Source organism: Leucoraja erinacea, chromosome 9, assembly GCF_028641065.1.
Source record: "Leucoraja erinacea ecotype New England chromosome 9, Leri_hhj_1, whole genome shotgun sequence".
Lineage (NCBI taxonomy): Eukaryota > Metazoa > Chordata > Chondrichthyes > Rajiformes > Rajidae > Leucoraja > Leucoraja erinaceus.
The window spans coordinates 64,441,582-64,457,291 of NC_073385.1; the positions used below are offsets into that span (position 1 = coordinate 64,441,582).

General features: G+C 45.6%; 1 protein-coding gene across 3 annotated transcripts in view; it reads right to left on the reverse strand.

The window, feature by feature from the left end:
* Positions 1-447: 447 nt before the first annotated feature.
* The window catches only part of LOC129700493 (zinc finger protein DPF3-like), a 156,808-nt gene continuing 141,545 nt past the window's right edge, over positions 448-15,710 (reverse strand). For all 3 annotated transcript variants that reach the window (XM_055641026.1, XM_055641027.1, XM_055641031.1), the window contains 2 exons: positions 7,001-7,082; positions 448-5,299 (listed from right to left, as the gene is read on the reverse strand). In XM_055641026.1, coding sequence (XP_055497001.1) covers positions 5,229-5,299; positions 7,001-7,082 — 153 coding nt within the window. In that variant the 3' untranslated portion in view covers positions 448-5,228. The remainder of the gene's footprint in view (positions 5,300-7,000; positions 7,083-15,710) is intronic.

Below are 15,710 nucleotides of genomic sequence, written 5' to 3' on the forward strand. Positions count from 1 at the left end.
GTGTGCATGCGGTGGGAGGAAGGGGGGAGGTAGGTGGGGATGGGGGCAATGGCCTTGAGGGACCCCTTCGATAATCATTCAGCACATTTAAAAACATAGAAACATAGAAAATAGGTGCAGGAGGTGGTCATTCAGCCCTTCGAGCCTGCACCGCCATTCATTGTGATCATGGCTGATCGTCCCATATCAATAACCCATATGTGAACGTGTATATTCAATGAGACACTCTGAAGCAATCCATTGTAATTTCCTACGATTTAAGTTGCCTTGTCGTGGAAACAGAGATCTCATGAATCAAGATAGACACAAAATGCTGGAGTACCTCAGCGGGACAGGCAGCATCGCTGGAGAGAAGGAATGGGTCGAGACCCTTCTTCAGACAATCATGATGGGTCCACCTTACAGTTTTCAGTCTTGGTTGGAAAGAGCAGGCAAGATGAACCCAAGGAACCTGACAGCGTTTATTAACAGGGACAAGTTTTGGACTTACATACAGGCCTTCCCTAGGTAAGGTGGGTTTCCAGTTTTACAGATGTACATTTTGTCCATAAGTCGGAACAATAACTTGTTGTGGTGATGACACATTGTAGTGAATGACATCAAAAGCACATAAGACAGATCAGCAATAACAATGACCCAAAATGCAGAGAGAACGGACTTCTATATGTGCTGTATGTCCCACTTTTCAATTGAACTATATTTTGGGAGCCTGCTCATATAGAGTCCTGCAGCATGAAAACAGGCCCTTCGGCCCAACTTGCCTATGCTGACCAACATGCCCCATCTACACTGTGTTTGCCCCATATCCCTTTAAACCTGTCCTATCCATGTACCTGTCTAATTGTTTTTTAAACATTGCATTTGTTCATGCCTCAACTTCCTCCTCTGCAGCTTGTTTCATCTCCCCACCATCCTTTGTGTAAAAAAACTTCCCTTCATGTTCCTATTAAATATTTTCCCCCTCACCTTAAACCTATGTCCTCTGGTTCTTGATTCCCCTACTCTGGGTTAAATACTCTCACAGTTACTCTCTCTATTCCTCTCATAATCCGATACACCCCACAAACATGTAGACGTGCCCATGTCAGATGTTCATAACCCAGGCCGACCTGTGTAGATTGACCTAGCCCATAAATACATCATCGTGCTGGAGTGACTCAGTGGGTATATAAACTGGTGAGACATAGATAGGGTAGACAGGCAGAACCTTTTCCCCAGGGCGGGAATGTCCAATATCAGAGGGCATGGATATAAGGTGAGAGGGGTAATGTTTAATGGAGATGTGTGGGCAAGTTTTTTACATGGAGGATTAGTCTGGGGCCTGTTACGCATTGCCAGGGGTGGTGGCGGAGGTAGATGCGATAGTGGCATTTAAGAGGCCTTTCGATAAGCACATGGAACTGCAGGGAATAGAGGGATATGGATCAAATGCACGCAGATGAGATCGTTCAGCTAGGCATCATGTTTGGCACAAACATTGTGGGCTGAAGAGCCCATTCCGTTGCTGTACAGTTCCATGTCCTGTGGGTCAGGCAACATCACTGGAGAACATGGACAGGTGACATTTCGGGTAGGATCCTTCTTCTGAACTTTGTGTCCTTTTTTGTCAACCAGCATCAGCAATTCCCAGTTTCTACCTATCAATACACAATTGGATTGTCAAAAGATCATGGAGTGCCTGCAGTCAGTCCAACCCGACAATGCCTGAAGAGAAGACAGTACCAGGGATTTCAAGTAGAGAGTGGATGTTGCCAAATATTCCCCTCCAGATGTTGTTCCCGGAGGCCCATCTTTAATTATACCTGTGAGTCTCCTCCGGATGTTTCCCAGTATTAAAGGGCCCAGATAAATGTAAATTTAGTTTAGTTTCGTGTAGAGATACAGCGCGGAAACAGGCACTTCGGCCCACCGAGTCCGCTCTGACCAGCGATCCCCGCACACTGACACTATCCTACACACACTAGGGACAATTTACACATGCACCAAGCCAATTAACCTACAATCCTGTACATCTTTGGAGTGTGGGAGGAAACCGAAGATCTCAGAGAAAACCCACGCAGGTCACGGGGAGAACGTACAAACTCTGTACAAACAGCACCCGTAGTCGGGATCGAACCCGGGTCTCCAGCGCTGTAAGGCTGTAGCTCCACCACTCTGCCACCATATGTGGGAGCGCGGCAGCGACAGGAGATCTGGCTGCAATGTGAGGCTTGAGCGGGCAGGTGTAGGTGGAGGCAGTTGGTGTTGGGAGCAAAGGCTCGGGCTGGTGGAAGAGGTGTGTAGGAAGGAACTGAAGATAGACACAAAATGCTGGAGTAACTCAGCGGGACAGGCAGCATCTCGGGTGAAAAGGAACGGGTGACGTTTCGGGTCAAGACCCTTCTTCAGACTGAGAGTCGTGGGGAAAGGAAAACTAGAGATATAGATGGAGATATAGAGAGATATAGAACAAATGAATGAAAGATGCAAAAATGTAATGATGATAAAGGAAACAGGCCATTGTTAGCTGTGTTCTAGGTGAAAACGAGTTACAGACAATGAGACTCAACAAGACGACTTTGAAGCTGGTATGATTTGGTTGGGAGAGGGGTGGAGAGAGTGGGGATGCAGGGGTTACTTGAAGTTAAAGGAATCAATATTCATACCGCTGGGGTGTAAGCTGCCCAAGTGAAATATGAGGTGGTGTTCCTCCAATTTGCGTTGGGCCTCACTCTGACAATGGAGGAGGCCCAGGACAGAAAGGTCAGTGTGGGAATGGGAAGGGGACGGGGGAGGGGGTTAAAGTGTTTGGTGATGGAAAAGCCTCAGCAGTTAAACCAAACCTCCCCTTGCCTGCAAGAACAGTCAGCATGCACAAGTCAGGCACACCACGGCCGAAAGGTAACTGCCACATTTCTGGATTAAATGATCTAATCCTTTCCTCAGTGGGGGTAGAGTGTGATACATTTAGCACGAGGAAAAAGAAGGAGAAAGCAGGCACGGGTTATTATTTGGGGACGATCAGCCATGATCACAATGAATGGCGGTGCTGGCTCGAAGAGCCAAATGGTCTCCTCCTGCACCTATTTTCTATGTTTCTATGCTTGTGGTAAGTTGGGGAGAAATGGGCAAACCGTGTAGCCTGTGTAGGAAGGAACTGCAGGTGCTGGTAAAGGTCAGAAGAAGGGTCTCGACCCAAAACGTCACCTATTCCATCTCTCCAGAGATGCTGCCTGTCCCGCTGGGTTACTCTAGCATTTTATGTCTATCTTCCATTGAAACCGAAGATAGACACAAAAAGGTGGAGTAACTTGGTGAGTCAGCCAGCATCTCTGGAGAGAAGGAATAGGTGACGTTTCGTGTCTGAAGAAGGGTCTTGAAATCTTGAACCCTCACTGCCTGGCTCGGTCTAGAATGCTGTATAAATCTGTAGGGGCAAATACAGAAATAAGTACACGCAAAACTGAGCGTGCTTTCGCTTTTTGTAGCATCTTTCGCGATCTCAGTGCCCCAAAGTGCTCTCAACCTGCGATCTGCTGGGGGCTGCAGATGTAACTCAGAAATATGCTGAGTAATGCGGGTGTCCAGAACCAGGGGCCATAGTTTAAGAATAAGGAGTAAGCCATTTAGAACGGAGATAAGGAAACACGTTTTCTCCCAGAGAGTTGTGAGTCTGTGGAATTCTCTGCCTCGGAGGGTGGTGGAGGCAGGTTCTCTGGATGCTTTCACGAGAGAGCTAGATAGGGCTCTTAAAAATAGCGGAGTCAGGGGATATGGGGAGAAGGCAGGAACCGGGTACTGATTGTGGGATAATCAGCCATGATCACATTGAATGGCGGTGCTGGCTTGAAGGGCCGAATGGCCTCCTCCTGCACCTATTGTCTATTGTCTATTTGTCTATATTAATGAAGATGGCACAAAACAGATCATGTGCTTCCATTATGTTGGCTAAAAGGATAAATATTGTCAGGTAACAACCCCCTCACACCCCTTGTTACTCAAAATACTGCCGTTGGTCGGTTACTAAGAAAGGTTGGTAGCGTTTGGCGTAACACGTCGCTCCAACTCTCTGACACTGTAGCCTTAAGCATATCACAATAATTCTCAGCTACAAGAAAATACGTTAAAAGACTACCTTGAAGATCTGAACTATAAACAGATTTAAGCACAGACAATCTCTACAGTGGTATTAAGTCTGGTGAGCTCTATTAAATACTGATACTGGCATGCTAATATGCTTAGTTATTAACATCACACAATAACCACAATGGCATTGATTTTTTCCACTAAAGTCTAATATAATGGAATATTCTTTCACCTCATCCCAGTATATTCTGGCATCTTATTTTGGAACTTGTGTGAAATTACGTAGGAATGCAGCAGCAAAATGACAGGACTGAGTAGATCCTGCGTTCTGCATTGATGAGAGTCTCTGAAGCAATTATTCTCTGCACACAATACTTAGATAGAAACGTAAACAGGAAACAAGCCAATGAAAAAACCTCGCCAATGGCCCTACGTTCATAATGGCTATTTGTAAAAAGCACTAATACTGTTGAAATGTGAGCCTTTAGAGTTTAAATTAGCTCTGGCTGTTATTTTTTTTTTTTGCAGTGTTTAATTTTAAACCAGCATTGATAATTGGCTGTTTGGTTGCACTCCCCGGGGTCATTGACACCTGAGACCAAGGATCTTGGAGCCGTCTAAGATCTTTGCCTGAGACTCACCAGAGCTCAGAGTGCAATCGGGATAAGGTTCCATGTGGAAAGGTCCCATGAGAGATCTGTTACGATTTTGTTTTAATAGGGCATTCTAGTTTGAAACGTTAACATTTGCATGTAATATGCTTTTCCAATCCTCCTGTAAGTCCACAACCTCAGAATATATGAAAACTCTGAATATTTAAGTACTTAATTCACTTATTAACGTTTGCAACCATGTGTGATTTTGTCAAGAGAATGAGTCAGGAACCTGGGATCTGAATGATAAAACACGTTGAACTGTTACCACAGCCACATTTAGCAGAGGGGTGAGACTGCTAATCACTGGCTGCAACACTCACACACAGGGTGATCACATTGATCAATATGCCTGCAATATTGAGCCACAAGCTAAATGCAGTAACACTTTGCTTCGTTACACATTTTGTGAAAAAAAGTCTGCATTTTCGCCTGAAAGTGCAAATCCTGACCGCATGCATTCAAATCAAACTGATCTTAAAAAAATATAAAAAAGTTGACGAGACTGAACTAGGGCTTGCTTTGCCAGGCAGAAGCCTTCTCCTTCAGCTGCTCCAGGCACAAGTGACAGCTCCAGCTTCCTGCAGGCGAGAAAGAACGCAATGTTTACAAGGACAGAATCCCACCACATTTCTCAGTAATTACAGATCATTCTGAAACCCTTCCATTAGTTCAACCTCGCGCCAAAGGCGTCATCGCATGTCTTAACCTTTCTATCTTCCGCTCATTTCATTTTGCAGCTTTGAATTCTTTCTCCCCTTTTCCCTGATTGGCAATAGCACCATCGACCTCTCTGGAAATAGCTTGACAAGCCTACCAAGGAGAAGGACATACCAGGGCCTATACAAAGATCTTGTAATAGATGTTGCAATAGAATCTAATATTATAGAAAGCATTTATTTTGTAGTCATTTATAATTCACAGCTTTAAGTTGCGGTCTAATGCAGATTATCAAACAATGTTAAATTTAATCGCAGTAAGCCTTGAATCTGTAACTAATGCAAGACGGCCATGTTAAGGCCCTGTCCCACTTTCACAACCTAATTGGTGACCTCTGCCGAGTTTGCCCTTGACATACTCGCAGCATGGTCACCACGAGGTTGTAGTAGGTCTTTGTAACTCTTCCTCATGCTCGTGAGTGGTCTCCGCGTACTCGTGGCCTCAAGTCGGTCGCGGCGTTTTTTCCAGCCTGATAAAAAATGTCCACGAGTAAAAAAAGGTCGGCATGGAAAAAATGGACACTTTTTACTCATAGGTAGGTCGTAGTAGGTCATGATGGTTGTCGTAGGTAATCGTAGGTCGGTAACTGGCCCGAGAAAAAAAAATGCAAACATGACATTATTTTATCATGTGATCATTTTCCACTCGTAGCTAGTCGTAGTTGGTCTTAGGTGTGGAAGACTGAGGTCGTGGGGGATCGTAAGAGGTCGTAGACATAGTCGTGGGAGGCCGTGGACATAGTCGTAGGAGGTCGTAGGAGGTATTTTACTTCGGCAAGTCAACACGACCTTGACATTTATTCAACTTGTCCAGGGTCTTCTAAACTCGTGGATTAGGTCGTCCAAGTGGGACAGGCCCTTTATTTTGATCGCCAATGCAAAAGTTTGGGTTAAGCTTAAGGAAAATGTTGCTGCAGTGTTGAAATACATAACTATTTTGAATGTTCTAGTTTTGAAAACTTTCATTTGTAATTCTGAAATGGCAACATTTGCTCAATCTAGTACATGTCAATACTTTTGATGCTTAATGAAGTCTTCAAAGGTTAAGCACAAAAGGACAATGGAGAACAGTAAGATCAGGACAGGGACTACTAATAGAGCAGTTTGAGATTAGTAGGAGGTTGTGTTGGTCTTCTTGGACTCCCCAGGTCCTGGCGGAGTCTATCCCGTTATTGAGGGAGGGAAGGGAGAAGATTGCAGGGGCCGTGATGAAGATCTTTGCATCTTCTCTAGCCACAGGCAAGGTCCCGGAGACCTGGAGAGTTGGTGTTCCTATGTTCAAGAAGGGGAGTTGAGATAATCAAGGAAATTAATGGCTGTTGACCCTCACATCAGTGGTGGGGAAGCTACTGGCGAGGATTCTTCAAGATAGGATCTACTCACATCTGGAAGAAACTGGGTTAATTAGGGACAGTCGGCATAGCTTTGTATGTGGCAGCTTGTGTTATGATCTTGAATGAGTTTTTCAGGAGGTGGGTGAGAACATTGAACTAAGACAAACACAGGGTAGTGACAACATGCTTCAGGAAGTCTCAAATAAACAGTATGAAGTGGATACTGTACCTTCAGGAGGCTGAACCATCGGTGGCTTTAAACAGTACATATGATAACCACGATCACAATCATCACAAAACAACAACTGGTCCTAGAAAATAAAGAGAGTTCCGTTTACAAAAGCACCCAGAAAACATCGAGGTAGTCTTCCTCAAAACTGTCTCTGCTAACGGTTGGGACAAAATACTATCTGGTCTGTAGGAGACAGTTATTCCCAGTGTAATGTGGTGTGGCACCTGTCTGTAAGGAGAAGGCAGGAAAAACTACAAAGATGGCTGCAGCATGGATGAAAAGAAAAATAATTTGAAAGTGCACACTGAATGAGCGAGTCATTTTCAATCTATGACACAACCTATACCCAATCATCCCTGTCCCGCCTGCAATTGGTCCAAAACGCCGCAGCGAGACTTCTGCCGGGCACCTGTAAAAGGGACCACATCCCCCCCGATTCTGGCCTCTCCACTGGCTCTCAGAACGGTATAGAATTAATTTCAAGCTCCTCCTTTATGTAAACAAAGCCCTTAACGGGCTTGCCCCCACCTATATCAAAAATCTGCTAACACACCATTCTACCTCCAGGTCAGCCGACTTCGGGCTGCTGACTATCCCGCGGTCCAGGCATAAACTCAGGGGCGACCGCGCTTTTGCGGTTGCAGCACCCGGACTGTGGAACAGCATCCCTCTTCTTATCAGAACTGCCCCCTCCAACGACTCATTTAAGTCTAGACTTAAATCCTATCTCTACTCACAAGCATTTCTTGAGGTCCTCTGAGGGAGCGCTGTGTGTATGTATTTATGTATGTATTGTTAGATCTATGTACCGTTGTATGCAGCACGTTAGTACCTGCACTAATGTAAAGCACTTTGGTCAATGAGAGTTGTATTTAAATGTGCTATAGAAATAAAATTGACTTGACTTGACTTTATTTGATGTTCACTAGTTTTGTCACAGTGTGTTGAACATTGAACAGTATTGCACAGGAACAGTCCCTTCGGCCAACGATGTCAGTGCTGAACATCAGGCCTATATAAACTAATATATATTATACAGATAATAAACTCTATAAACTAATCTCATCTACCTGCTCGTGATCCATATCCCTCCATTCCCTGCATATCCACGTGCCTGTTTAAAAGCCCATCAAACAATATGGTATCAACTTCCGGCAGCACCTCATCTCATCATATTTTGTCGGCCTTCCCCGGCCCTAGCAATCTTGGCGTCATCTGCAAACTTACTAGCCAACACTATCCAACACATCTATGTTGACGTCCAAGTCATTTATATATATCACAAACAGCAGAGGTCCCAGCACACGTCCTGTGGAACTCCACTGGTCACAGACCTCCAGCCTGAATATTGTCCTTCCACCACAACCCTCTGTCTTCTATCAGTAAACCTGTTCTAAATCCAGACGACCATGTCACTATTAATCGCATGCATCTTAATCTTCTGGATAGGCCTACCATCAAATGCCATGATCACGCCATTATTCAATGCCTCACTAAAATCCATGTAGACAACATCCACTTCCCGAGCCTCTTTGATCATCTTCATCACCCCCTCAAACAATAAGGGGGCATGGTGGTGCAGCGGTAGAGTTGCTGCCTTACAGCGTTTGCAGCGCTGGAGACCCGGGTTCGATCCCAGCTATGGGTGCTGTCTGTACGGAGTTTGTACGTTCTCCCCACGACCGCATGGGTTTTCCCCGAGATATTTGGTTTCCTCCCACACTCCAAAGATGTGCAGGTATGTAGGTATGTGTGTGTCGGATAGTGTTAATATGTGGGGATCGCTGGTTGGCATGGAGCCGGTAGGCCAAAGGGCCTGTTTCCATGCTGTATCTCTAACCTAAACTAAACTAAACATGATCAAGTTAATAAGACACAACCTGAAAGTACAAAGCCATGCTGACTGTCCCTAATTAAACCTTTCTCTTCCAAATGGTAGTAAATCCTATCCAGAAGAATCCTCTCCAATAGTTTCCCTGCCACTGATGTGAGACTCACCAGCCTACAATTCCTTGGATTCTCTCTACACCCTTTCTTAAATAAAGGAACAACATTCGCTACACTCCAGTCTCCCGGGACCTCACCCGTAGCTAGGGAAGACACCAAGATATTTGTCAAGGCTCCCACAATTTCCTCTCTTGCCCCTCTCAATAACCTGGGATAAATCCCATCAGGTCCTGGGGATATATCCACCTTTATACTCTTCTCCTTCTTAATCTCATAATGTCCTCCACATCAATCTCACTATCCTGCATGTCCTTATCCCTAGTGAAAACCCATGGGTGGAAATCCTGGGTGGGGGGGGGGGGCTGTCTCCCCATGTTTTGAGAGGTGGGGGACAATCCCCCCACCCCCATGTTAATTGTGAAACATGTTGCAGCAAAACCACCCGGGACTAACTGTAATGCCCAAGTCAGCTCGCCTGCCCCGGGGCTGGCTGTAGTGCCCAGGTTGGATGGCAGGTCTAGCTGAAGCACCCAGGTCACCTGCGGGCCCCGGGACCGGCTGCAGTTCCCCGGTTGCGAAAACTTATTTTAAAAAAACGCCTGCGGGCCGGATGAATTTGGGCTACGGCCGTAGGTTGCTGACCTCTGTCCTATATGTTAGTGCCCCCGCCCCATGTATTAAAAGCGATTTCCACCCAAAGTACTTGTCCCCATATTATATGCACAAATTCCCTCCTTTATCCTGAGTGGTCTTGCCTTCTCCCTGGTCATCTTCCCGTTTTAAATATAGTTTTAAAAAGCTTTGGGATTTTATTTAATCCGACTCATCAAAGAAATATTGTGGCCCCTTTTGGCCCTTCTAATTCCTTACAGGAGTTTTTTCCTCCTTTCTTTATATTCCTCAAAGACGCTGTCTGATTCCATCCTATTAAATCTTACATGCACTTCCTTTTTCTTTTAGACTGAATGTACAATCACTTTGGTCATCCAAGGAAGCTTTACTTTGCCGTCCTTCGCACTCCTACATGTGGACTTACCCAATAACAGTTGCTCTGAATGTACCCTCCCGAGCTCATGCCTCATAAAATTGGAGTTTGCCTTTACTCCAATTTAGCATTTTCCCACAAGGTTTAATCTTCTCCCTATTCAAACCAATCTTAAAATTTAAGAGAGTTGTGATCACTATCCTCAAATTGCTCTTCCACTGATGCACCAGTCATCTGACCAGGCTCATTTCCCAACAAAAGGGTCAGACAGCATCTCTGGAGAAAAGGAATAGGTGACGTTTCAGGTCGAGACCCTTCTTCAGTTTGGAGAAGGGTCTCGACCCGAAACGTCACCTATTCCTTTCCTACAGAGATGCTGCGTGACCCGCTGAGTTACTCCAGTTTTTTGAGTCTATTTTCAGTTTAAACCAGCATCTGCAGCTCCTTCCTACGCATTTGGACTATCCACATACTGTTTCAAGGAACCCTCTCGGATACACCTCACATATTCGGCCCAATCTAAGCCTTTGGCACTGAGAAAATCCCAGTCATCATTGGGAAAGTTAAAATCAACCACAGAGACAACTCTGTTGCTCTGGTAACTTTCGGTAACTTATCTACATTTCTGTTCCTCTATCTGCTGCTTGATATTTGGTGTCTTTAGTACAATCTCATTTGAGTGCTTGCACCTTCCTTATTTCTATGCTGCACCCATTCAACTGGAGAACAGTTCTGAAGTACTATCTTTGGTGACCCTCGGACTATCAAGGATCGGACTTTACCTTGCACTAAACGTTATTCCCTTTTTGTGTATCTAAACACTGGCAATGGCTCGATTGTGATCATGCATTGTCTTTCTGCTGACTGGTTAGCATGCAACAAAAGCTTTTCGCTGTACCTTGGTACACGTGACAATATTGTCCTCTCTGAGTTCTGTCCAGTATGTCCTCTCTGAGTTCTGCTGTGATCGTCACCCTGACCAGTAGCACAACTCCTCCACCTATTTGGCCTCCCTCCCAATCACATCTGAAACATCGAAACCCCAGAACATTGAGCTGCCGGTCATGTCCCCCCTGCAACTACGTTTCCGCAATGGCCACAACATCATTGTTCCAAGCATCACCTTTCAACTTTGCCCCTCTCACTATAAAGCTATGCCCACTAGCCTTTGGTATTACTACACAAGCACGTAAGAAAGAGGAAGTGGAGCAGACTATTCAGCCCGAAGGCAGACACAAGAAGCTGGAGTAACTCAGCGGGTCAGGCAGCATCTCTGGAGAATAACGATACGTGGCATTTCGGGTAGAGACCCTTCTTCAGACAGAGTGTCAGGGGCAATATGTGAAGCTTCAGGTCGAGACCCTTCTTCAGACTCCCAGGCCATTCAGCCCCTTGTGTTCTGCCATTCAGTGATCACAGCACACCTCCCTTGACATCCAAAAATATATTGACCTCTGACTTGAACAAACTCAGTGACTGAGCCTCCACAATTCCCTGTGGAGAATTCCAAAGATTCACCGTCCTAGTGTTGACATTTCTTTGAGTCTCAGTACCGAATGTCAAGTCAAGTCAAATCAAGTCAAGTTTATTTGTCACATACACATACGAGATGTGCAGTGAAATGAAAGTGGCAATGCTCGCGGACTTTTGTGCAAAAGACAAACAACAAAACAACTAAAAAATAATTAAAAACACAATCATAACACACTTATTCTTATACATAATAAATAATGGAAGGACAAAAATTTTTGTAGAGTAAGTCCCTGGTGAGATAGGCGTTTACAGTCCTAATTGCCTCTGGGAAGAAACTCCTTCTAAACCTCTCCGTTCTCACCGCATGGCAACGGAGGCGTTTGCCTGACCGTAGCAGCTGGAACAGTCCGTTGCAGGGGTGGAAGGGGTCTCCCATGATTTTGTTTGCTCTGGAGTTGCACCTCCTGTTGTATAGTTCCTGCAGAGGGGTGAGTGAAGTTCCCATAGTGCGTTCGGCCGAACGCACTACTCTCTGCAGAGCCTTCTTGTCCTTGGCAGAGCAATTCCCAAACCAGATGGTAATGTTCCCGGACAAGATGCTTTCCACCGCCGCTGCGTAGAAGCACTGGAGAATGTTTTACAGCGATTGCAGCACCAGAGACCCGGGTTCAATCCCGACTACGGGTGCTGTCTGTACAGAGTTTGTACGTTCTCCCCGCGATCTCGTGGGTTTTCTTTGGGTGCTCCAGTTTCCTCCCACACTCCAAAAGTTTGTAGGTTAATTGGCTTGGTATAAGTATAAATTGTCCCCAGTGTGTGAAGGATAGTGTTAATGTGCGTGTATCGCTGGTCGGTGCGGACTCGATGGGCCGAAGGGCCTGTTCCCGTGCTGTATCTCTAAACTAAACTAAACTAAAAATGGTGCAACCAGTCTGCATAAGCCTCTGACCTTCTTTAGATAAGGATGGAACCGCACATAATAGCACAGGTATAATCTCACCAAAGCACTGTATGAGGCAGTGTTTTACAATGTGGAAACAAGCCATTTGGCCCACGGCCACACTGACCAAAGTGCCCAAACAAGGTAGTCCTATTTGTGTGCAGTATCTCTAAACTAAACCAAAAACGAAACCAACCTCTGTGCAATATGATAGCTCCTTAGGTCCCTTAAAATCTTTCTCCTCTCATCTTATATTTATGCCCTCTAGTTTTAGACTACCCTTCCCCTTGACAAAAGACTCTGACCATTCACCTTATCTATGCTAGACACAAAATGCTGGAGTAACTCAGTGGGACTGGCAGCATCCCTGATGAGAAGAAATGGGTGACGTTTCGGGTCGAGACCCTTCTTCAGGCTGAATTCTTCTTGAGTCTGAAGGGTCTCGACCCGAAACGCCACCCATTCCTTCTCTCCAGAGATGCTGCCTGTCCCGCTGAGTTACATAGAAAATAGGTGCAGGAGGCCATTCGGCCCTTCGAGCCAGCACCGCCATTCACTGTGATCATGGCTGATCGTCCCCAATCAATAACCCGTGCCTGCCTTCTCCCCATATCCCTTGATTCCACTAGCCCCTAGAGCTCTATCTAACTCTCTCTTAAATCCATCCAGTGACTTGGCCTCCACTGCCCTCTGTGGCAGGGAATTCCACAAATTCACAACTCTCTGGGTGAAAAAGTTTTTTTCTCACCTCAAGTCTTAAATGACCTCCCCTTTACTCTAAGACTGTGGCCCCTGGTTCTGGACTCGCCCAACATTGGGAACATTTTTCCTGCATCTAGTTTAAATATCCTTTCATAATTTTATATGTTTCTATAAGATCCCCCTCATCCTTCTAAACTCCAGTGAATACAAGCCTAGTCTTTTCAATCTTTCCTCATATGACAGTCCCGCCATCCCAGGGATCATTCTCGTGAACCTACGCTGCACTGCCTCAATCACAAGGATGTCCTCCCTCAAATCAGTTACTCCAGCATTTTGTGTCTGCATTTGGTTTAAACCAGCATCTGCTGTTCCTTCCTACAAAACATATCTCTACCCCTCATTGTTTTATACACCCTCATGATTGTTGTGAGGCCTTTAATGCAGTAATGCACCTTACTGACTGCCCTTCAGGGATGTCTACATGGATCCCTAGGCACGATCGAATTACAATTTTGCACTTCTTATCTGAAGAAGGATGTTCTTGCCATGGAGAGAATGCAGAAAGGATTCACCAGACCTGTTTCTGAGTCGGTGTGTTTGATGTAGAAGAGGTTTACCCAGTAGAATGTAGAAACAAGGAACCTCAGTTGCAAAACACTTTAACTCCCAAACCCACTCCCACACTGACCTTTCTGTCCTGGGCCTCCTCCACTGTCAGTGTGAGGCCCAGAGCAAATTGGAGGAACTGCATCATATTTCGCTTGGGCAGCTCACAACGCATGAAGATTGACTTGTCAAACTTCAAGTAACCCTTGTGTTCTCTCTCTCTCACTCCCTCTCTGTCCCTCCCCCTTGCTAATGTCACCGTTTGTATCCCTTCTTTATCACCTCGCCTCCAGCCAACAATGGGCCATTGTGGGCTCCACCTTTTCTGAATGATCGATATTCCCATACCTCCAGTGTCCCCCTCCCTGGCTCAGTCTGATGAAGGGTCTCGCTCCGAAATGTCACCTATTCCTTTTCTCCAAAGATACTGCTTTACCCATGGAGTTACTCGGGCACTTTATGTCCATCTGTCGAACTTCAGATGCTGTGTAGGAGCCATTAAGCTTAAGTCCGTATATTATAGCCATGTCTAATATTTTTATTTCATCTGTCTGTACTTTTGTGGGTGGGATGGTATACGTAGAGGGATGTGTCTACTTTGGAGGAGACTAGCGCATACTCATTGATTTGAGTTTTAGTCTCTCGAGGGATGTGAAAGCCAACTGTTTTTTCCACGCTCACGATCTCACGATCTCACGAGACTCGAGATGCCACACTCTTATATGATGTTTATGCCACAAATGCAACAGCTATTGAGAACGGAAAGTTATGAGTTATTTCTTTGTTATGTATTTAACATCTGAAGGATTTGTTTTTGCTATCATAATAGTTCAGTGAGTGCGTAAACTATAGCTCCATCACGTTCCCGAGAAGTAATGGCTATCGAAGTTGGACTTTGAGAAGGTATAGAAACTGCCATTACATGCTGGTTCACTAAAAAGACACAAGATTCTGGACATAAAGTAACACAATGGGTCAGTTAGCATCTCTGGAGAAAATGCATAGGTGACTTTTCAGGTCGGGACCCATCTTCAATCCCAATATCCCATTCGGAGTGTTGTAGAGTAGAGGGATCTCGGAGTACAGGTACAGAGTTCCCTGAAAGTGGTGTCACAGGGAGATAGAGTGATAAAGAAGACATTTGCTACATTGACTTTCATCAGCTGGGCCGAAGGGTCCCAACCTGAAACGGCATGTTCTCTCTCCAGAGATGCTTCCTGACTCTCTGAGTTACTCCAGCACTTTGTATCTTTTATTTCAGCGCAGTAGATATGGGGTGGATGATTCTTCAGCTGAGTAGTCTAGAGTCAGGGTTCAGAGTCTAAGAGTTAGAGGTGGTATCACTACCATGCAGCTCCAGAGACTCCGGTTTGCTCCTGACCTCTGGTGCTGTCTGTGTGGAGTATTCACATCTCACCCTTGACCGTGTCCGATTCCCCCTGGAGCTCTAGTTTCCACCCACATCCCAAAGGCTTGTGTGTTGGCAGGTAGATCGACAACTGTAGATTGCCCCCTATTGTCGGGATGAAGGATAGAATCTGGAGGAGTTAAAGTCCAAACACACAACATGGAAACAGGCCCTTTGGTTCAACCGGTCCATGGCGACCAAGACACCTCATCTCAGCTGGTCCCATTTGTCTGCGTTAGACCCATGTCCCACTAAACCTTTCCTATCCATGTAGCTGTCCAAGTATCTTTTCTAGCACCTGTCAACTGCCTACTCTGGCAGCTCGTTCCATGTTCCCCTGAATTGCCTGTCAGGTTCAAATTAAATCTTGCTCCTCTCAGCTTAAAACTATGCCCCCTGGTTTTTGACACCCCTACCCTGGGTAAAAGACTCTGTGCATTCACCCTATCTAATCCTCGCACCATTCTATGCACCTCAATGAGGTCACTCCTCAGCTTCCTGGGCTCCAAGGAATAAAGTTCTAACCTGCCCAACCCCCCCAACAGCTCAGGCCCCCGAGTTCTGGCAGCATCCTTGTGAATCTTCTCTGCACTCTTTCTAACTTAAAGGCATCCTTCCTCTAGCAGGTGAACCAACGCTGAACACA